A 22,115-nucleotide genomic window follows, 5' to 3' on the forward strand; every position below is an offset into this window, starting at 1 on the left:
GCCCAGGAAAATATGAAGGTGGAGAAGGGCTGTGAAAGCCAAGATGACACATTGACAAGTTCATTGGTGGCCAAACTATCACACACATACACAATGTTTGTACATAAAAAAGTGCACTTCAAAGCTCAATAACCTGCTCAGACTAATGTTACTGCAGCTCTGGTCAACTTTTTCTCATCCATTTTTTGTCTTCCATTTCTAGCTTGGGCACCTCTTATAGCTTAAATTCTCAAAACCAGTATTAAAATACCTGGTAAATGGCCATACCGCTAAGCAAAAAAGCTTTACTATGTGCTTTGCCGACATAAAATACCATGGTACTCTGTGTGTGGTGCATCTGCTACTGGATGAATAGCTGGCCTCTGTGGATTTTTTCCTTAAAAAAATAGCCTTGGCTGTCCCAAAGCCAGTCTTCAAGGGTGAATAAAATTGTTTCTAGCTCATCGCAGCTTATCACTTTTCTCTTGAAGGTGCAGACTAACCCAACATCATTATGTACAAAAGTCACAATATAAAACACAAATTATACAGCAAATACAGTTTGATATTTCATATAGATTGCAAAATGTGTGTTGCACTGAAAGACTATTTTGTGATGTTAATCTTTGAATTCTCAATGTAACCAGATGTGCATAAGCCATGGAAATGAAGCTGTACCTACCTTGGGTTTGCACATCATGACATACAGCCTGCCATCACTGCCCTGTATTCCTATCTTCTTTGGTCTTTGGAGGGACGGTAGAACCTCCACCTGAGCGCACAGTGAGAAAATTAGACTTATTTGTTCATTGCTTGAAACCTCTTATGCCCGCCCACACTGACGTTCTCATACTACGGAGGGATGAGTACACTTCAGCTTCGTAGCACAAGGATAGGATCAGATTCTTCAGAGCACCTCTCAAAAAACTCTTGCATCCCATAATATTCTAGCACCATGGAGGGAATATGGCACACTTCAACTTTATTGCACAATGATAGGATCAGTCTTCATGGCACCACTTGAAAGAGTCTCATACCCCCATCATAATCCAGCACCACGAAGGGAAAGGAGCACTTGAACTCTATGACTAAATCAGAGTCATAAGGGCACCACTTGTGAAACTCTCACACCCACAGTCACTTTTAAGCATCATGGAGGGAAGGAGTTGTTTCAACTTTAATGAACAATGATAAAGAGTCATCTTGGCATTGCTTGGAACCATCAACTCTGGGTTGTTGATGTCAGCTTTGTTTTTGTTTTGCTTTTTTGGTGGGGGGGGGGGGGGGTGGAACATGTAGAATTTTGGGGGTCACAAGGGAATAACTTCTCTCACCATGTCGTCAAAGCCCTCGATGTAGACCTCAGTGAGAGGGAATGGGTTGTGGTCCCTGTGGGCACCCTGAGTGCTGGGAAGGGTCACCGTCATGGCCGACTGGAGGGGGACGATGATGCGGTGGAAGTTGCTGCAATAAGAAAAATGAGACAACAAAACACAATGGCACAAATCAATACTTGTTGAGAGACTGCAGACAAAACAGGCTGTATTGAAAAAATGGACAATAAGTGCATTCCATTGTTCACTTTCATACACACGTATGTCTTCATTATCTTTCCTAGTCTGCCTCATGTCAGGGCAATTACCGCCCCCCCCCCCCCCCCCCCCCCCCCACTAAATACTGGATAGTGATACGGATAGAGTATTAATGTTTGGGTTGGGGTTAGGATTAGATTCAGGATTAGGATTAGGGTTAGCGTCAGGGGAAGGGTCCGGGTAATTGTCCAGGGGGTATTAAATTGCCCTAGACCAGTCTGCCTATAATGTATGTGCCACAGGCATGAGGTCAAACATAGTCTGCTGATATATTGTGATGTACGCACTTGCTCAGGAATGAGCCTGTGCTCCACAAATAAGGGATAAAAACATGGGCCATTCAGGGGAGTAAGAAGCCAAATTGAAATGGCAGCACCAGGGCTGTCAACATTAGCACATCACAGTCGCCCCCTTGCATACTGTATGAGCTGAAATTTTCGCGGTGGTTTTATTTTCGCAAATTTCGCGAATCGCCTTTGAATCGCAAAAATAACAACGCACGAATAACTAAGTTCAGTTAGACCCTCGCAACCGCGAAATTAACAACACGCGAAAATATCCTCCAAGTAGCAATTCGCGAAAATTTCAGCTCGTACAGTATGTATACTCAGCCTGCACAGTAACATCCACTTGGTAACATCATCCCAATCTACTGTATGTGAGAGAGGTATGGGCATCATCACACAAATAGCCTTTAAACGTGTCTGTCACAGAATGTTAGCTCCAACCATCATACAATGATTCCCGAATGAGAGAGAAGGCTTGAGCCAAGTAGAGGAGAACTTTGAGTGAGGACAGGGGAATGTCTAGACCCACCTGTCTGAGACAAGCCTCTTGAGTGACCTGAAGTCATTGTTGATGCTCAACCTCTGACAGTTGCTCTCCACCTGTCTGTTGCACAGGTCAAGGAGTCTGTCTGTCAGCTTGGTCGCATTCTGGAAAAAAAAATCAAAAACAAACAAACACACAACATGAATGTGAATGAAACAATACAACCTCATGCAAAGGCTATCTCGGACATCTTGCGTTGTGTGAAGGAACATTCAACTACTTGACCTACACAGTAGTGTAAGTAGAAATGACATGGGGGAAGGTTCTCAATGAGGGTCTCTCAACTGCACCTTCTGGCACTGTGTATCATGTTCTATCAACAGTACTTCCATTACAGACAGACAGACTTTTATTTCTTCATTCTTCATGCCCTAGATACTTTGACTAGAACTTTGTAGAAGGTTATAATAAAAAATAAATTAAAAAACTCATGCAAATTTTGCAGTAATTGTGGAGATTTAACAATACATCTAAACATCACAACTGGCTTGCAGGTTACAACCTGCAAGGCAGTCAAATTTTAACAGATTAAGATTACTGTGTCTTTTTACCTGTGTGAACATTTAGTTGGAATAATGGGTAGACTAATCTAATACAAAACATGACAACATTCATGACACAGTCATGAATACAATGGCATTCATGTTGCAATGCTTACATTGATGAACTTTGCTAGACTCTTATCCAACTGTTTGGCACGGCTGAAGATCTCCAGGCACCGCCGCTGCCTCATCTGGTACGTGGACTGCATGCAATATTAAACAATGCAAAAGAAGAGATCATTAGTGAGTCTAATTTTTCGTGAATCAGGACTTCCCGACAATTTCATGAGTGTTTAAATTCGCAACCATGGAGTACAGTGATTAACAGAGAAATGTAAGCATGACGATTGGGATTCTCAGTTATGGACCAAAATATGTCATTTGGGTTGACAGGTTCAGCATTTCTCAGTTTCCTTACTTGGGAGAGTGATCTTTTCTCTTCCTACTATCAAACTATGGCAGCTTAAAACAAAACTGAAATCAAGATATGAGCAGTTTTTCTGAATTGCACTTTATTTTTTTTAACAGGTGTTGCTTCACTGGAAAATTGTGCTCGAGTGACCCTAACCTTTAAACCACCTATTCTCCCTTTTCCATAAAACTACAGCTCCTACCTCTCACATTTTAATCACTTTGTGAACAGGTTACAATCGTTCAATCTGAACAGGTTATTCATTATTTTAAAGCTCAGAGTTTAAAACTCTTTTAATCTGTGTAGAAAATGGGAAATTGAGCTGGGCAGTCACATATGCACTTACCTTTGATACCGCCATAGACATCCAGACTGCTTGCTGAGGAAAGGCAACGACCACCTTTGCTATGATCTCCTGCAATGAGGAATGAGGAGAAAGAAATGTTGCAAAGTTTGCAGGTTAATCTTTTCCTTGCCGATGAAAATGGAAAAAAAAAAAGTTATGCTATAAATCATGTCCTTTCTCTCCTCTGATAAACAGTTTAGCATGGAGTAAGTTAGAATTTCAAAACCTCCCTCACCTCCATGACTATTTGCTGTACATAAGATTGCATCAGCATGCAAGTAAATGAAGAAATTTGTACAGCTATGAATGAAAAAAACCCTTTGGAGAAAGTTCCAAGAGATGGACAACATTTGAGCAGCAAACTTGCATTATCTAAGCTGCACTCCTGCAGAAGCTTCTTGGAGACAACATATTTTTACTTATAAACAAAAGAATATCAAAGAACTTAATTTCTTCATTCACCAAATAAAGACACCATACCTAAGTAAAAAGTACAGATTAGTGAATGTCTCTCATTTAGTTTATTATTCTATTTTTATTTTTATTTTTCGTGTGGGACACTCTACGACCATGCGTTACCAAAGCACCTCTGCTTCACTGCTCAAAACAATACCCAAGACTGCTGGCTCTTTTTAAGCAACAAGAGAAAAACACCATGGCATACCAAGCAATCAAATGAATTAATAAATGCACAGGTTTGTAAATGAAAAAATAACAACTACTCAGGAGAATAATGCCATACATAATGACGGATTGAACAATGGGATATCAAAAAATAAAATGATATTGACAGGTATAACAAATCTCAATGTAGAAATTATCTTGGTAGTGTTTTGAACACTTAATCACTGCTTCGTTGGTTAATTCACTGAAGAAGAACATTATAATGTATACTGCAGTAATGAAGTGCAATTCAAGTTTCAAAAGACTGAGGGAACACTATGCATTCGAATGGTGATCCTCAACCTCGAGGGTAAGTTCTATAGGGCGCCAAGTGTTGCACGGTCAATTTCATTCCGAAATCAGTCTTTTGTTTATAATAACAAAATAGCCATTTCGTCCTAAAATCAGTCATTCGTAGACAAAGTGACTGATTTCATAACAAAAACTGACCATGCAATACTTGGCGCCCTGTAGAAATTATCCTTAAGGTTAGCAATCCTCGAGATCAAGAATCATCATCTGAGAGTAACTATTGTAATACCTGTAGCTGTAGGAACACCTCCTTGTGTGAGTGACAGATCCTGGAGATGAGCTGGGAGAAAGCTGTCAGGAACTGGTAAGGTGCTAGCTTCTCTGTGAACTCTGCTATAATCTGAAAAGATAAAGCAATTTTGCCAGGAGGTATACACATTTTACAGTCATTGTCATTAAACATGTGCAGCTCAATAACTGTCATGACATTGTAAGATTGTAAATGTCAAAGCTCTTTGTTTTTTGTCAATTTCAATGCAACATAATACTACTACTGCAGTAGATGTCTACCATACAGGGTAGTTTTATCAATATATTTAAAGTCCATCAGAATTTGATATGACTTTTGTTTACTTTTTTTTTTACAAGCAATATTTAGGGTACTTAGCCGAAAGGCAAACAGACAGCACAGTTCAAGTTTCAGATCAAGCACAGTTTTGCTTTGACAAAATCAAATCCTCTGCTCATATCTCTTTTTTTATTCTTTCTTTTTACTATTTCATGTATATGCCTTTTTCTGGTTATCCTGGTATTTATCCCTCTGAAACACATTGTGCTTTAATGGCACAGTGTAATGCATTCCTAAGCAAGCCACCATTTAGGCTCTCATGAAGTCGTATATGTTACAGACACATGGCCAGGAGTAAAAGTATTTCTCATCTCACGGTTTTGTTACTGTACTTTAAATAACTCTGGATTACAAAAATAATTCAATGATGAGCAGAGTTTTGGTTTCACTTTGAAGTTAATAATTCAAAAGATGATTCTGAAAAGAAAACATCTCTGATGACGGTTTCCAAACCTAAAATTCTCCATGCAAATAAACAGTCGAAAACGACACTGACCTTGTGCAGCATGCTCATGACGTTGGCCGCCTTCCCAACCTTATTATTCTTCTCCAGGTCAGAGACATGGGCACCATAGTCCAGCCAGAGGGAGAGGAGGCGTGGCATGGACTGGTAGATGTACTGGTTGCCGTACAGCAGCGACTGACCAAAGTTCTTGACCACATGGACAACAAACTCTCTGCAAAAGAGCAAATGAATCATTATTAGCTTTTCATTCAAAATTCAAATAACAATATCTGTAGTCTCACATTATGTGGAAAAGGGTAAAAATTCCTTTAGTACGGACTCGCTATTCCATACCATATCCTAAATGTGCACAATGATGATATTGTGTACACATAATTTGCTGCAATGGTGATCATTCTCAGTTTATGCTAGGAAGCCCCACTGGTTTGACAGTGTGTTGGATGACTGTGAAGTTTATGCCTAGTTTCTTGGGTCAGCTTCTGAATTTGAACGAGGGTCTCACCTGGATCCCATTTCATAAAACTTGTTAACAATAACAAGTTACGATAGTTGCTATGAGCTACTGAAATCATTGGATCTGATTGGCTGATAGCAAATTTGTCACAGAAATGTGGCATTCGTTATTGATAACGAGTTTTATGAAATGGGACCCTGGTGAACCACGAGGACGCCCACTGCTCCATACAATGCCTAATACATCATCTACTATTGTATCATACCATGCAATAAGAATGTCAAGTCCTGCCAACAGCAGCAACATAATTATAAAGCACATGTTGGAAGTTGCTCTTTCACGGCACGATGACCTACCCTGCCTTCTCGGGCCTGTCTGTGAAGTTGAGCATGAGTCTGTCATAGTACTTGGCCATGTAGAAGTGTCCGTCCTCCCACTCCGGGTTGACCTCCGTCACTGCCTTGTACTGCCTCATCACCGAGTTGCTCTCAAACTTTGCTGTATCCTCCATGAATCTACCCACCAGCAATAAGGCCTGTGGGAAAAGTAGGGAGGAGGGGGGGGGGGGAATAATTTCAACAATCAAAGTGATCACAAAGATAAGGGGATAAAAGGATGGAATGATCTTCCACAACTCTTGGTGAATGCATCAAGGGGAAAGAATCTACTCCATAATCTTCATCAAGAAGAAACAATTTAGGGCAAAGCATCGTTGGGGTTTACTATTGCTTTAATTCAAGACATAAACTCCTCGTTCAAAAGATATTCATATTTATATTCAAGGCCATTCTACTAGCAGCTTACATTATCTTTCTTACATTAATCATGACTCTTCATGGGCCAACTATCAAAAACATCTATTTGCCTTCCTCCATATATCCTATCATGTGCTTGCCTTCTTTGAGCTCTATCAAAAAGGTTTGGGGTTTTGATATTAAGGATGAATTTTACGTACCTTCTTGCTATCCACATTAAGAAAATAATTCTTGGGAAGGTTACTTTTGTGCATTTCTATTACAGACAGGAATGTCACAGTGTATCAAATACCAGACCTCTCTAAATAAGCAACTAGTAGAAAAAGTGCTTGATTATGAAAGCTTTGGATAAAACTGGTTTGAAGTGGAACCTTAGCATGGGCCAATCTCTCAGCTCTAGCTTCAGTTGAGTTGTCACACTGGAGACGGTTGCCATGGGAAAAGTGTTTGGCCACGCCCTTCTGCAGATCAATCAGTGCTTGATGGCAATCACCCTGAAAACCAAAACACACAAACAATCAAAAGTGCATCATGACAGTACATGCACATTACTTCACGCTACACTGTTCTAAAGCTAGACTCCTCCCCAAACATGAACCAGTAATGCATTGAGAAATACAGAAGTGAGGTTGATATTACAGTGAGATATAAAAATTGTATGGTGATACAGTAGTAAGTACATCAAGGTATATTCTATTCAATGAAGTGTTTAACAACTATCAAACATGTTTCATATATTTGTACAAATGCATGTAATTTGCTTTATACACCAGGTAAATGTGCTAATGAAGCATCCTCGTACAGAACCTATTCAAAGCAATCTCTAAATTATATATTACAGCCATGCAATATTTTTTTTTTTCCACAATTGAATTGTATATATGATTTATGTCACATGTTAAACACTATAAGGTTGAGAGAATTGTCAGGGATGTAGCATTACCAACATATAACGTGCTTCCCTCAGAAACTCACGAGCATTCAAGTCACACTGGCAATGCGAAAAAACAAAGTAATCAAGAGCCTTGCTCAAAGACTAGCACTGATAAAACCTTCCTCACCTTGCCCCAGAGCCACTTAGCCTTCTCTATACAGAGGTCTGGTAGGGAGTAGAGACTAGCATTCAGCAGGGAGCTGTACGCTGCCTGGAGATGACCTGCCCTGCAGGCACAGAGAGAATCGTTAAACAGACTGGTGTCAGACACAAGCACACAGGGTTAAGGACACCGCTTTTCATACATGACAATTTCCAGCTGAAATCAGACTTCTGTGGATTTGTCAGTAATCTTTTGAAAACGCAGTGTAGAGATTATGTAACATATCAAAGAACATGCCTTATGAAAAACACTTGTTGATATGAACTAATTTCTCCACTTCACTTTTCATTCATTCATTTATTTTTTCCATTTCCAACAGATACATATAAATATTTTACAGAAATAACTTAAAACTTACAATTGTACATATGTGTTGATTTTTTTTCTTTGACAACCATCTGTATACATCCATGATACATCACTGCCATAGTACAGTAACCTTTAATTGTATATGGGCTCACTCAAGTTAGATATTTACACACACAGAGACACACACACACACATGGATTTGGTTTTTCATGGATTATTGACATTCAGACATCTGATACACACACAGAATGAACATGCATAGGAATATCACAACTACATGGCTAAATCAAATAAAACAAAACACATGTCCACACTCTTGACACATTTGGACAAAAGCAAAACATACTCTGGGAGAGCTGTATGGAACACTGGTTGTCAAACAAAAACTAGAATGTAGGACTTACTTTCTTGCAACCTTTGCACTCTTCAGCCAGCAGTGGCCTATGTCCTTGTTGAGACTGGCATTTTCAGAGCTAGGAAGAACAGCGTTGAGACAGGGAAAGAAGATGTAAGAAAAATATAGAGAGAATTCAACAAATTTCCACTTTTTCTAGCATACTGACCACTATAAGAAGGTAGGAAAAAACTATTATCATCAACATATGTTAGTAACAAGTTCAAGGCAGTGTATCATTTATTTGTAAACAATGAAATCTTATGGAATTTGTTGTAGATTCCCCTTTAACTAACAAGACTTTCTGTCAACACAAGTGTAGAGCATTGATGTTCTTACCTTTAAAGAGAAGCATCAATATTGAACAGCAACATTACAGTAAATGCTGTGGATAATGAAAATCTAGTTTGCTCCTATGGAAATTTTAGTTGGTATCATATTCTTAAGTTGCACTAAAAATCATAGAATTGTCAAATTTTCCAATGTAATGACATGCTCTTCAGAAGATCATTATGAGCAAAATTCTTCTAGAACTAACAACTCATTTAAAGGTGCTGCCATGTTATAACATAATGATAATGTTGTATTTCACCAGCACAAATTTTGAGGAACTGCAAAACTTTGCAAGTAAATACAAAGCTAAAGTTACCACAGAAATTACTGGTATTAAGCAAGTGTTCATTTTGATGCTTTATTATGTGCCAAATTGTTCACAGGCTTAGTCTGTGTTTGTCTTGATTCTAATGTGAGTTTTTTTCCCTCTTTTTTTTTTTCATCCACTGCAGTTATGCAAAACTTTATGTTGTAAACATCTTGCTTTTTAATAGTCCAATGTACCTTACATGGAACTTTCATTGTTGTTTCTGCTTCTTGCCTTCTGATGATACCTACCTTTGGTTAAAGCCCAGCATGACCCTACGCAGACACAGCATGGGTTCCTGAGTCCTGAAGGAGGACTGGGCCATGGCTTGCCTGGCATCCCAGCTGCCCATCAACTGGGCCTGGGACTGGCTCCCCCTGCCACCGGCCGAGATGCCCAGAAGACCACTAACCCCTTGCTCCAGGTCACACAGCATGTGGAGTCTACAGACATCGCAGTGAATACAATGTTTGGAATCAAAAATTGAAAGCCAACTACAAGAACTTGAATATAAATGTACAAGTCCTTCAAGGGAATGTATTCTGCAAATAGTGAGTACAAACACTACTTCTAATGTCAATAGCTTGTAATGAGGGTAATCATATCCAAGATTACAGGCATAACTTACTAAAAATACATGTTTTAAAAAAGCAAGGGAATTGTAATGCAGCATTACCCATACAAGCCAGGAAAATGAAACGATCGCCTTCTTTCTGGAAGTCACCCTTGTACACAAAACAGCGCACTCCTGTCACAACAAGCAGGCGTATAACTACTAAATTTTGCTACACAAGATAAAATTCAGGTCTTAAACATATTATTGCGAAAGTCCATAGGGCTATTCATTTCAGTTTTAACAAATTTCAATATAACGAAAGAAAACGTCCTGTCTCCAGAACTTTGGTATAACTGGAGTTGCCTGCAATAACTGATTAGTGAAAGAATAGTCCAATGGTGATAGTTGTGGGGGTCAATTTCTTATGCATACCCACTTTTCACACACACACACACACGCAAAAGAAGAAACAAAACACTGACGGTACTGTGCAATTCTGATATGAATCCTGACTGGGTATTTGAGCATGAGAGTCTTGCATATTACCTGGCAATATAGTCATAGGCCCTTTGATAGGAGCCTTTCTCCATACTAGCAGCAGACAGAGGGCCCATCTGGGCACTTTGGGCTAGTCGCAGGTGGGACAGAAAATCCTCTTGGTTCTGTTGTGAAGATGGGGGGGGGGGGGGGGAGAAAAAAAATCAAACATTCCTGTATTTACCCAATTTGACCCCACAATAGAGAGCTTCATCACATTCAACTCCTCCAAAACTTTCCACACTCTTAAACTCTCCAATCATGGAACAACTCCAGCACAACAAGGCTGGCAGGCCTAGTTTCTTATGTAATGGAGTGCTGAAACCATGTGATAAAGATACACAATCACAAAGATACACGAACACAAAGACAAACATACAATTGTACATGCACATACAAACAAACATGAATCTGTCCATGTCATTTTTTGGCAGAGCTACAATGCAACATACATACAACTAAGGCTAATGTAAAAGATGTCATTTTCATGAGGGTTGATTTTTTCGCAAATTACTGTTGGACCACAATATTGAACAACACGTAAAAATATAGCCATGTATAGTAAAGAGGCAGAGTGAACGAAAGCATCAGTATCAAATCGCAAAAAAAAAAAAAAAAAACATCTGGCGAAAAATGTGTATGACTTCATCATTTGTGAGAACATCTACATGTGAAAATAACTGCTTTTACAGTATTTGAGAATGGTCACATAATAATCTATCATGAGCGCCATCATGATTGCAGACCTCTTCCAGAAATTGATCATTTGGTCCATGGACCGGTTCTTACCCCATCTCTAGCAGCAAGCAGAGTCTTCCCAAGCAGGACATTCCAGTCGTTGGTGTTGGACCCCTCTGGCTTCAGGTTGGCCTCCAGGTCGTCCCACTTGGCGAGCTTCCAGCTGGCCTCAACTCTGTAGGAGTTCAGCTGACTCGTCCAGTCTGGTCTGGAATAGGGGAGCATACACCGCAATGAACAGATAATCAGGCAGGGACCATCACTTGCTGGTTTGCACACACAATGCTTGGCAACACAACGACATGCTAATCAATATTGCTAATATAACATATTTTATGTTTTCATATTATGCTTATGACCGCAAATTCACCTCCATAAATAGCAATAGAGAAAAAGATTTGTAGTCGGAATTTTCCTTGAAATGGTGCATGAACAATCAAAGAACTTGCAAATGCCTAAGAATTCAATCTTCAGAAATGTCTGAATCATGACTACTAATCATATGCTCTCATATGTTCACTTCACAAGTCTTTTCATGTTTGAGTTTACTTTTGAATGATGTCTCGTACCTATTAGTCTACAAAAGAAAGTATCAACAAAGAGTAGGTTGGGAATGTAGTTCAAGTTCATCATTTTGATGTCACATGCTCCAATATTCAAAACTTTGAGCAAATTGAAAAAGGCTTTAAACAAGGGGGAGGGGAAGGAGTGGGGCTCTGACTAAACAGAGTGGAGATAGGATATATCTACCTTTGAGATAGCACCCCATTGACATGGACAGAGGCCGTGTTGAGCTGGCCCAAGTCCAGCAAGCAGCGGACCAGTCCCTTGTGATGCCCCAGCTCTCCCGTTTCCAGCTGGGTTGCTCGTTCGTAGCAGGCAACCGCATCTTGGAGGTTTCCTGCAGGGCCAGGCATACCCATGCATGTATTTCACAACAGTAATACCGTACAACTATCTTGTTAGTATGAAACATTTGTACAACTATCTTGTACAAATGTTTCATACTAACAAGAGCTGTTTTAATATCTGTCCTCCCTCCATCCATCTATGTTAATTATAAATGCATGTGTGAATACATAATTTTTATGTTATATACCATAATACAATGTATATATCCATCCATCATTCTATTCATATACATTATATCTATGTATCCCTCTTTGTATCTACTATCTATCTATCTATCTATCTATCTATCTATCTATCTATCTATCTATCTATCTATCTATCTACATATCGATCTATCTATCTATCTATCTATCTATCTATCTATCTATCTATCTATCGATCTATCTTATCTATCTATCAATCTATCTATATGTCTATCTATCCACTTACAAATTGTATCTACCTTTGTATATAAACCACAAAATATGTTTGTATATCTGCTTTATTGTATCTTACCAGTGCTCTCATGGTCATGAATCTGTTCCCGTAGGCTTGGCTCCTGGAGGCGGATGGCAGAGACTCCCAAGACTCCATCAGGTTCATCCATGGCAATGTACAGCTTCTGCAGGATGTCAAATCATGATTGGAAGCAGATATTTGTTTAATTACTATAGTTGAGTGGTATCAAACTGATTTGCAGATGTTGTGCTGTCTTATGGAATATTTAAGGGTTTTGCAACTGACTAAAAAGCATGTTCCTGCCCCCCCCCCCAAAAAAAAAAAAAAAAAAAATGTTCTCTAAACAGCTTCCATCAAAGAAATACTTGGGTGGTAATGGTTAAGAGTAAGAGGTTTTTCTACTAATATTGTGTTAAATGACTGTCACATGAAATTAATATAAAAGAATATTATTTAAGACACAGTATCCATGACATCAATGTCCTAACTTTTTCTCTGCCACCATTCGATCTCCTCTATCTTGATGGGGTGTGATCTCTGGACCAAAAAACGAACAAACAGTAAACAAGACAACTGACCTGCAGGAAGCCCAAATGCTGCTGAACATCTTGCCTGTTGGCTGAGATGTACGACTCGAAGTGCATGAGTGCCCGGGCATGGGCCCGGCAGTTGAAGGACGCCCTCGCTAGGATGTCCTGTGGGATCTCCTGCAGAAACTCCTTCACGCACTTCAGGTGGCTCTCAACAGCTGCAATCTCAGCTGGAGAAAATATGGTTGAGGGCAAAACAATGGACATGGCTTAGGGGGAGCATGTACACTTTACTGACTCCTGAAGCTGTGAATACTTTGCTTTGTGACCGAAAGGGTTATGTACAGCAAAATAAATTTCAAAAGTGAAATGTATGCATTGTAGATATTCAACTAATACACAGTATTACAGAAACAATACAAAGGAAGTTTGATATGTATTCTGTGCCTGGAAAAGCCCCCCCCCCCCCCCCCAAAAAAAAAAAAAGAAAGAAGAGATTATATATATATATATATATATATACATATATATATATTTTTTTTTTTTATATATATGCAAATGAAACTCCACAATTTACTGTACAAGTGTGAAGAAAGTAATAAGATCTACTATTCTATCTCTTCACAAGAGCCTGTACCTTTGATCTACAGTACGAGTAACAACTTTTTACTACAGACTGAATCTCTAGTCAGAAGGTATGATTAGCAATGCTTCACTTTCTGACAAAACTCATCTTGTAGTACCATGTATGTGTATAGTCATCAAATTTGCAGTTCTGCTGGTTTTATTCAACCCATTTAGCACTAATTTCAGACACATTCCAGCCAATGGTCTGACAATGAGCTTTTGCTGTTTAACAAATCATTATTTTATGTGTCCATACTTTGCTATAAGAGGAAGGGCACATGACTCCCATTCAATACACATATTTGCTACATTTACAACATTTGTTATATGTACCACTAGTCAATATGAATGAAGAAATCAACGAAATTAATAAAAAACATAGGCCTGCTGTTCTGAAACTTCAGGGTTCCTAGCATTTCAAGAAAACAAAATTCCCTGATTTTTCTCTGATTTTTCCCTGATGAAGTTTCAAAATTCCATGATGATTCTTTCAACTCATTTTCATGCAGTTTCACGTTTTCTATGTTGCTGCAGTATAAATCACTTTTGATTTTTGAGACAATCAAAATTCCCTGACTTTTCCCTGATTTTAGGCATTTTTATAAACGCCCTGACTTTTCCCTCATTTTAAGCATTTTTATCAATTCTCTGACTTTTCCATGACTGGAAAAAAAGGTAAAATAATTTCCCCTGATTTCCCTGATGGGCTGGGAAGCCTGAAGTCAGAGGATGTCACTATTCACCTGAATTGCCGGCACCCCGCCTACTCTTGGAGGCCTGTAGAATCTGTGCACGTTGTCTCTTCCAGTTGGTCATGTGATCAAGGACCGAGAACACCGTCTGGGCGCTCATGTGTCTCTCCTGACTAGACCTCTGATCTTCAACCTTCTCCGCATGCGTCAGCACAGCCAAAATCTCGTTCTGAATCTGCATGATGTCACCGGGTCATATGACAGAGGCAGGAATTTACTAGCAGTGTGACTTCAGCTGGTATGTAACTAACAATGATTTACTACAGATGGTGAGCTACTGCAATCACCATACAGGGCCTGGCTTTGATACCAAGAAGACTACTCACAAGACCACATAGAATAATTTTTCAGCTGTTTTAGATGCATATCAAGGATAATTGAAATACTGATACTTTCATAATGCTACAATTTCCAAGAACAAGTGATTACTATATACCCCCATACACACTATGAGTGGGTGGGGGTATAAAAAAATATATATAGTTCCTACACAAAAGAAGTACTACCAAAAAGACAGATATTTTTGATGCTATGAAATCATGAATGCCTGGTTACAATTGCTCCTCTTCTAGTGCCAAGAGAATCTGTGCAAAAGGAGTGAAGATTAAGCTGTAATTATTTCCTGCAATACCAGAAGGCAATAATGACTGAGACACTCTTATGAGTAATATTTCAAAAGTTAGCTGGTGATGAGGTGACCAGTAACAAAAAGAATCAAAACTTCATAGAAAATTAATTCATCTAGGTTTTACATATCGTCGCTGGGGTGACAAGACCTCGTATCTCAAAAATGACAAATGTTCAGGAGAGCAAAAAAACATGGCGGCCAAAGCACTGTAGTGAATGGGAAAGCCTTTCCTTTGACATGTCATGGTGGCTTCATTTTTGGAGTAAGACAGTTGGGATTTGGCCAAGACATCACTTGGCCCATTATTTGACCATTAAGCCAAAAAATTTTTTTTGACATTTTTGAGATACGAGGTCTTGTCACCCCATCGACGATATGCTTTGGTTATTAACTGCTAGGAAGAAAAGGGAAAAATGAAGCAGGCTAAAGTGATGACATGCTTCATAATACAGAGTGCTCCTCTTGTTACAAACACAAGTACAATGGAAGTTATACAGCAAAATGAAAATTTAGGTCCTCAAATTATCATCTATGCATCTCTATATACTTTACTGTTTGGCTACAACAAATTTCAATATAACAAAAGAAAACTGCTGATCCTGAAAATTTTGTTATTACAGGAGTTGCCTGTACAATGAGATATTATGGCACACAAACACCAACACCAGCGTTGGATAATCCCTACCTCCTGTTTGTCATCTTCATTAGCATCCAGGAGAGCATAGAGAAGAGTGTAGGGGAGGAGAAGCATGGCTGTGTGGATATCATGCTTGATGATCATGCTGCAGGCACGGAAGATCTTACCAGGTTTGTCTGCTTTCACCTGTGAGGCACAAAATTAGGGGTGTTTCTAACACAAAGCAGTACTGTATGTAGCCTACATCATGTGTGATCCTCTCACCTCAAGTATTTATCAAAAAGTTGCCACTAGGAAGACTGCATGCTTTTTCTCTTGCCAGGATAACTGCAATTGTTGCAGCACTTTACCACAAGACAGACATACATATGACTTCATATTCCTCACTTTCATGAATCCTGAATTCTGATCCGTTAAATTCAGAGGACGTAATTTCAACGATTTCCTTCAGCCCCGTAATGCTCAACCGCCCTCTTTTGGTATGTACATGTTACATATGCGGTACTTTTGTACATGTACTGTAGACGCTTGGCTTCCATAGCTAGAGAGGTTACCCCTGTCCAATGCAATTGCAAGGCAAATGTCTATGGCAGTGCCTGATGTGTAAAGTGGCTAGTGCAACTGCGATCGAACATGCGTAATCTTTTTAAAAATTCACTTGCTTGATATTATTGTCCTTTAGGATTTCAACACTGCGTTACGACCCACCAAGCAAGCTCCTTGGGTCACATCCAATTGAGATTCTTCGAGGCTATAATATCAACAATGCACCAAAAAAGCAACCTACGTCTGTATGATATAGCCTTGCATGTCATAGAGATCTTATATATATTTCCTGCAGCTTCCGGTTTCTTGTCTTTCCGTGTGAGGCATTACATAATCACAAATAACAAACCACAAACTCTCATCACATCTCCCTTTCAGAAACTACCAGAACAAGACCAAATAAAAAAAAGAAGAGAGAAAATGTCCAAGAAACAAACAGGGTTCAAGCTCAGCTCAATTCAAGAAAACCAAATAGCCATAATCTTGCCTTAGTCACTAGATAGCTGGTCCAGGTGCAGACCCATTCTTTGTAGGTCTTGGCCTTCTTGCTGCGGTAGATGGGATGAGTGGTCACCTTGACGATGGATGATGCTGTGGAAGGGATGTATTTGGTGTGTTGGTGGGGGAGGAGAATCTCTTGGATGTGCTCTGGGAAGCGCTGCCACAGCTGTTGACCAGGTCTGTGACCAAGATGACAGACCAAATGGTGTTAGGCATCATCACTTTCTTTAAATATTTTTAGTGTTTAAAAAGCTGGGAATTCAGTAATTACATCAATATTTTCTTGGGAATATGCAAACATACAGTTCAGAGACGTTCACATTAATTTTGAACGCTGTCAATTCTGTATTTCTTGAGAATTGCACTTTAACACCTAGCTGCTTGGAGTACTTTAATCAATTTGACTTCCCCTGTGTCTGAAAAGCATAGTTTACCAATGTTTGTTTTTAAGTTTTGGAATCATTAATCCCTTTGTTTTAGCAGCCCTATTTCAAAAATTATTTTTACCTAGTTCAATTCATAAACACTAAGAATCTCAAAATACTGACTAAAGTGACTAGCATTTATTAGGGGACTGGTAGGTAACATCATCGGTGACACGACATTTGCTGCTGCAACCAATTGCTCCAGTACTATTTGCTCCAAGGACTTAGGGTTAGGGTAAGAATTGTGATAGGGTTGTTAGGGTTATGTTTGTGGGTATAATTTATGTTTGGCTTAGCATGCAGATATTTCATGGAAGCAATTGTCACAAGAACAAATTTTGTGGAACCTACATCATCAGTTGAGAATCAGAAAGGCTTGTCAGAGGACTTGTAACCTTCCCAGATGTAGAGAAGCATTCCAAACCATGAGTTTCCAGCATTCTGCAAATAGTTTTTAAAGGTGCCGTGATGTACACCTTGACTGCCCTTTTGGTTCTATTGGATCATAACACATTTGCCTAACTTTTGTATCTCTTGGTGAGAGTACTTTAGTGTAGCAGCCAAGGTTTTAAGACTTTTCATCTGGTAATTCTGAGCTTGACTCCTCCAAGGTGCTTCAGTACATCCTTGGGACAAAATGTTTCATCAACAGTGTTCCCTCTTCTAGCAATGCTGGGGTATCAATAATGGCTTGGCCCTTTGAAGCAGCAGTGCTAACACTGGAGAGGCTACCATGGGTAAATATGGCCAAGTCAAACAGAACATGAGATAAAAGATGTTGAGGACTGCAAGATTTTTTCCTCAACCACTTTGATTCCTTGATGGTGTGCCAGATTAAAAGTGTATGCCAACATGATTGAGACAACCCGGAAAGCGTAGTTTTCCCACCTGAAGAACACTTGAAGGTGTGTTCACAGCGCCAATCTTTACTACTGACAAGTAAATCCTCATTGCAAGCATCCCAAACATAATTCTGCTTTTTACATTCAAGAAAAAGATTGGCCAGAACTCCGAGACCAAGCTTCACACCCCTGCATCCACAAAAACCTTTCTTACCTGTGTGTGTCACTATAATTATTACAGTAAACCTCGGATAAGTCGACGTCGAGTGAGTCGAAAATCACTTAACTCGACGCAAAATAAAAAGTCCCGATTTTTCCCTATGTATTTTTTAAAGAAATATTTGGATAAGCTGAAGTACGAGAGTCGAATTTCGGCTGTGTCGAAGTAAAACATTCAGTCCCTTTTGTACAAAATACACGTAGTTTACATCACTTGAGCCGAAGACTTGTCTGGCATTCTCATTACATTTAGAGGAGAACAAAAAAATCGGCATGTCGCAGAACCCCGTCCCTGGCCTGCTGCAGGTAAGCATGCACACTCACCGTACCGCTCTGCACGCATGTCGAATACATACACATGTATACATGTATACACACAGAACATCGATCCATACTTTATCCATACACACAGCACATCCATACTTTATCCATGTCAAGCCAGAACTCTTTGGTCAACCAATCGCTGCTTTAATATTTTAGTGACAGGCCAAGTGGGCGGAGCTTGTTTGTGCGTGCCCGGCTGGCTGTATAGTTTTGTTCAATGGAGGTGGGATGGGCCTGGGAGAGTGTTTGTCTCAGGGTAGGTTGACAGTGATGGCTACCTATGTTGCACCACAGACATAGCACATGCACATTGCCAGGCGCAGACATTCTCAGAACTACGTTTAACTACTAGTATTGATACAAATTCCATGTTCAATTTTGAACGAAATAAGAACATTATCTTCAAGAACAGACAAATTTGAATGCAAACACACACACGCACACACACACACACACATGCATGCAAATGTACTATAATACATGTACATAACTGTCTGTGAGTCGAAAAAAAATCGACTCTCGCGAGAGTCGAATTTCACTTAAGTCGACGCATTTTTGTCAGTCCCGAGAGCTTCGACTCATGCGAGGTTTACTGTACTATCAGTCTAACTCACCCTACTTTGCTGACATCACGACACTGGAAAATTTGCAGCATCTCCTGGATGGCATAAGCTGAGCAGTCTTGAGACCTGGGGTCGGCTGCTGCCAGAAATGCCCTCACCAAGTCGTTGATCAGGTCAAATGCAAAGTTAGAGTCCTCTACACTAGCCTGTACAGAGAGAACCCATTTACACACACACACACACAAATTGCTTCATAAATCTGGTCGTAGATCAGTAAAGCGTTATTTCCACAAATATTCATCCCAAATGGATATTTAATTGAGGCATCAAAGTGACGCCACCTTTCAAAACCTCACAAATTTCTCAATGATTTAGTGGATCGTAGCACGATACACGAAGCTTACTGGTCAACACTGGGCATATCATAACCATGTAGATTTACATGTATATGCATCAGGTTTGATTATGTAAGATGATGGAAATTTAGAACTGACACAGACACTTACGCGGAAGCGAGACATGTCCTTCTTCATAGACGAGGTGCTGAGGTCCAGTCTCCCGGGGTCTATGGCACCAAGGACCCCCAGGCACTCCCCAAACAGGTTCTGGGCTTTGTGGTCAGAATCATGGCAACCAGATAGCAGCTGGGACATGGAAGAGTCAGGCAGAATACAAATTTTATCCCATTCACACTCACAACATAAAGACTGTCCAAGGAGTCTAAATCTTTAAGCAGGCGTGATCCAACATGAGTGCACAGATATGCACATACTGTATGGCTTAGGAAAGGCATTCAAATAAGGGTTGGGCACTGGAATTTCAGAAAACACTATCCCTAAGAGGCAGCCTTGAAGCAAGGCAGTTTTGCATGCAACACCTTGCTTTTGGTGCCTGCATAAAACACATTGTTTTTGCTACTTGTGTTTACTATTCAAAATTAATTCATATGAGAGTGTCATTTCTAGAGTGTCAAGATAAACAAAACATTGCAGAATGCTGGGGCTGACTATTGGACAAGTTGCATCAACAGTGCTCTAAGCTCTGCCCACTAAATATGAATAGGTAAACAATGTTGACGAATACTTTTTCACACTATACTCCCACAAATGTTATCTATTTGTATCATATCATAAGGTTTATAACCTGATAACTCAGTTCACTTTCACTGACAAAATTGTAATAAGAAGACAAAAACACTGAGGCACACATAAATTATTAGTGCAATGAAACTCCATCAAACAGGATGAATATCATACAGAAATAATAACTCTGGCTCCAGTAGTGGTGGAGGCATGGAGACATGATATAAATGAACTCAAAAAGTTGTCCTTTGTGTATAAACCATAGCTGTAATGGCTCTCGCACAAAGTTATCCTCACCACAGAAACAAGTTCACTGATGATTGGTGCCACTGTCTCGTTCCCCATAACATACTCATGAAGGCTTGCCTGAAATGTCACAAAGACAAAAAAGAGGTTATCAAGTACACATTTTACAGGGAATATACATACATCTATGCCCAGCAATAAGATTCTCAAGAGGATGACATATTTGGAAAATGCACTGAATGCCAGTGGCAATTTGTGAAAGGTTCATGCTGCAAAAAAAAAAAAAAAAAAAAGGCTGTCTGTTCCAATTAGCGAAAGTTTCATGCTGCAAACGTTTCTGGTTTTTCAGTACTTGCATAACTACAAATAATAACAAATAGTTAAAGTATGGACATTAGAAAAGAGTATTACTGGATTGTAAGCTACCTGAATGAATATGCAACTGTGAATATGCAACTGTTAATATTTCATTCTTAGATGAATAAGCAGTGAAATGTAATCAATATGACAATGAAACTTCCAAATTTCCCTGTTTTTTTTTTTACATACAGTGCCAACAACCACAAATGATACATATATAGACTGTAAAACAACATATTGACTATAGTTTACTGAAAAACAAGTGATTAATACAAAGAATCAAATAACTGACCAGCTAAAATTAAATACTCATCCTACAAGTGTATATGTATGTAACACATCACTAGTACATAGGTCACCTGCCACACTTGTTAATGAGTATAAATTACAACTGAACAAGAAAACATTGAAAATACGATTCTCCACTCATCCAGTGCTTTGTATCTTCAGGCTGTGGTTTAAAGGCATGATTTACCATTTGCAGATGAAACAAAAACCCAGTATTAGTGCTTTAAAATAGTTCTGAAATGTGAGTCAGGGATAGAAACAATCACTGCGAAAAATTGAATCAGTAACATCAATGTTTAGTATTGTTAATATACTAAATGTGAACAATATTTATATTAAAAACTTTTCCAGACTAAACCGTCTACAGTTACGGTTTAGTGAGAAAAATACTGACGTCTCCTTATATTTTAGGCTTTATTGAAAAAAAAAATATATGGGAGGGTGTTTTGTGGTAAAACAGACCTACACATATGCATGAAAGGCGATATCTTGAACATTTTTCAAATCACTGCTCCCAAAGGTAAACTGGACCTTTAAGGAAAACATGTTTTATCGTATTGAGTTAATGTATTCATGTTAACATTTGATCAATTTGTCTTCAATGCACATGAATCTTTCTACATTATATATGCTGTCACTGAACATGTGATCAAGAGAATAGGTCACCTGATTTGCTCGGAGCAAATCTCTCAGGTTGGAGAGAGCATGAAGCCTGACGTCCACACTCTCGTGAGTGATCCCCTTCAGTGACCTTCGTAACAAGGTTCGAAGGTCAGGCTGGCTGGAAGGGTCTTCTCTGTGCTCCTTCAGGACAGAATTGACCTCATGCAGCTCAGGAATGTCTGGCAGGAAGTAGATCTCATTGAAGCGGTCACTCAGGGCATCTCTATGGGGAAAATTGGGGGAAAACTGTGTCAATATAAAACTACCAGTATGTAGAAATATCAACCACTACATTCTTGGACTAATACAAATTGAACTTCGAAAATGTGTAATGTTCTGTC

The 22,115-nt window shown here is 39.3% G+C and overlaps 1 protein-coding gene across 1 annotated transcript in view; it reads right to left on the reverse strand.

The window, feature by feature from the left end:
• Positions 1–22,115, reverse strand: part of LOC139721333 (serine/threonine-protein kinase ATR-like) — a 56,996-nt gene that overhangs the window by 6,698 nt on the left and 28,183 nt on the right. Inside the window, 24 exon segments of the mRNA XM_071632652.1 lie at positions 662–751; positions 1,314–1,443; positions 2,388–2,506; positions 3,061–3,147; positions 3,703–3,771; positions 4,907–5,017; positions 5,742–5,922; positions 6,522–6,700; positions 7,292–7,414; positions 7,982–8,081; positions 8,731–8,784; positions 9,588–9,803; positions 10,463–10,578; positions 11,243–11,399; positions 11,942–12,092; positions 12,599–12,704; positions 13,120–13,301; positions 14,442–14,625; positions 15,764–15,901; positions 16,749–16,941; positions 19,187–19,341; positions 19,642–19,779; positions 20,515–20,583; positions 21,778–21,997. Of these exon segments, the coding sequence (XP_071488753.1) occupies positions 662–751; positions 1,314–1,443; positions 2,388–2,506; positions 3,061–3,147; positions 3,703–3,771; positions 4,907–5,017; positions 5,742–5,922; positions 6,522–6,700; positions 7,292–7,414; positions 7,982–8,081; positions 8,731–8,784; positions 9,588–9,803; positions 10,463–10,578; positions 11,243–11,399; positions 11,942–12,092; positions 12,599–12,704; positions 13,120–13,301; positions 14,442–14,625; positions 15,764–15,901; positions 16,749–16,941; positions 19,187–19,341; positions 19,642–19,779; positions 20,515–20,583; positions 21,778–21,997 (3,268 nt within the window).

This window comes from Diadema antillarum, unplaced genomic scaffold, assembly GCF_040938485.1.
Source record: "Diadema antillarum isolate AM-2024a unplaced genomic scaffold, OU_Dant_1.0 scf00000141, whole genome shotgun sequence".
NCBI lineage: Eukaryota > Metazoa > Echinodermata > Echinoidea > Diadematoida > Diadematidae > Diadema > Diadema antillarum.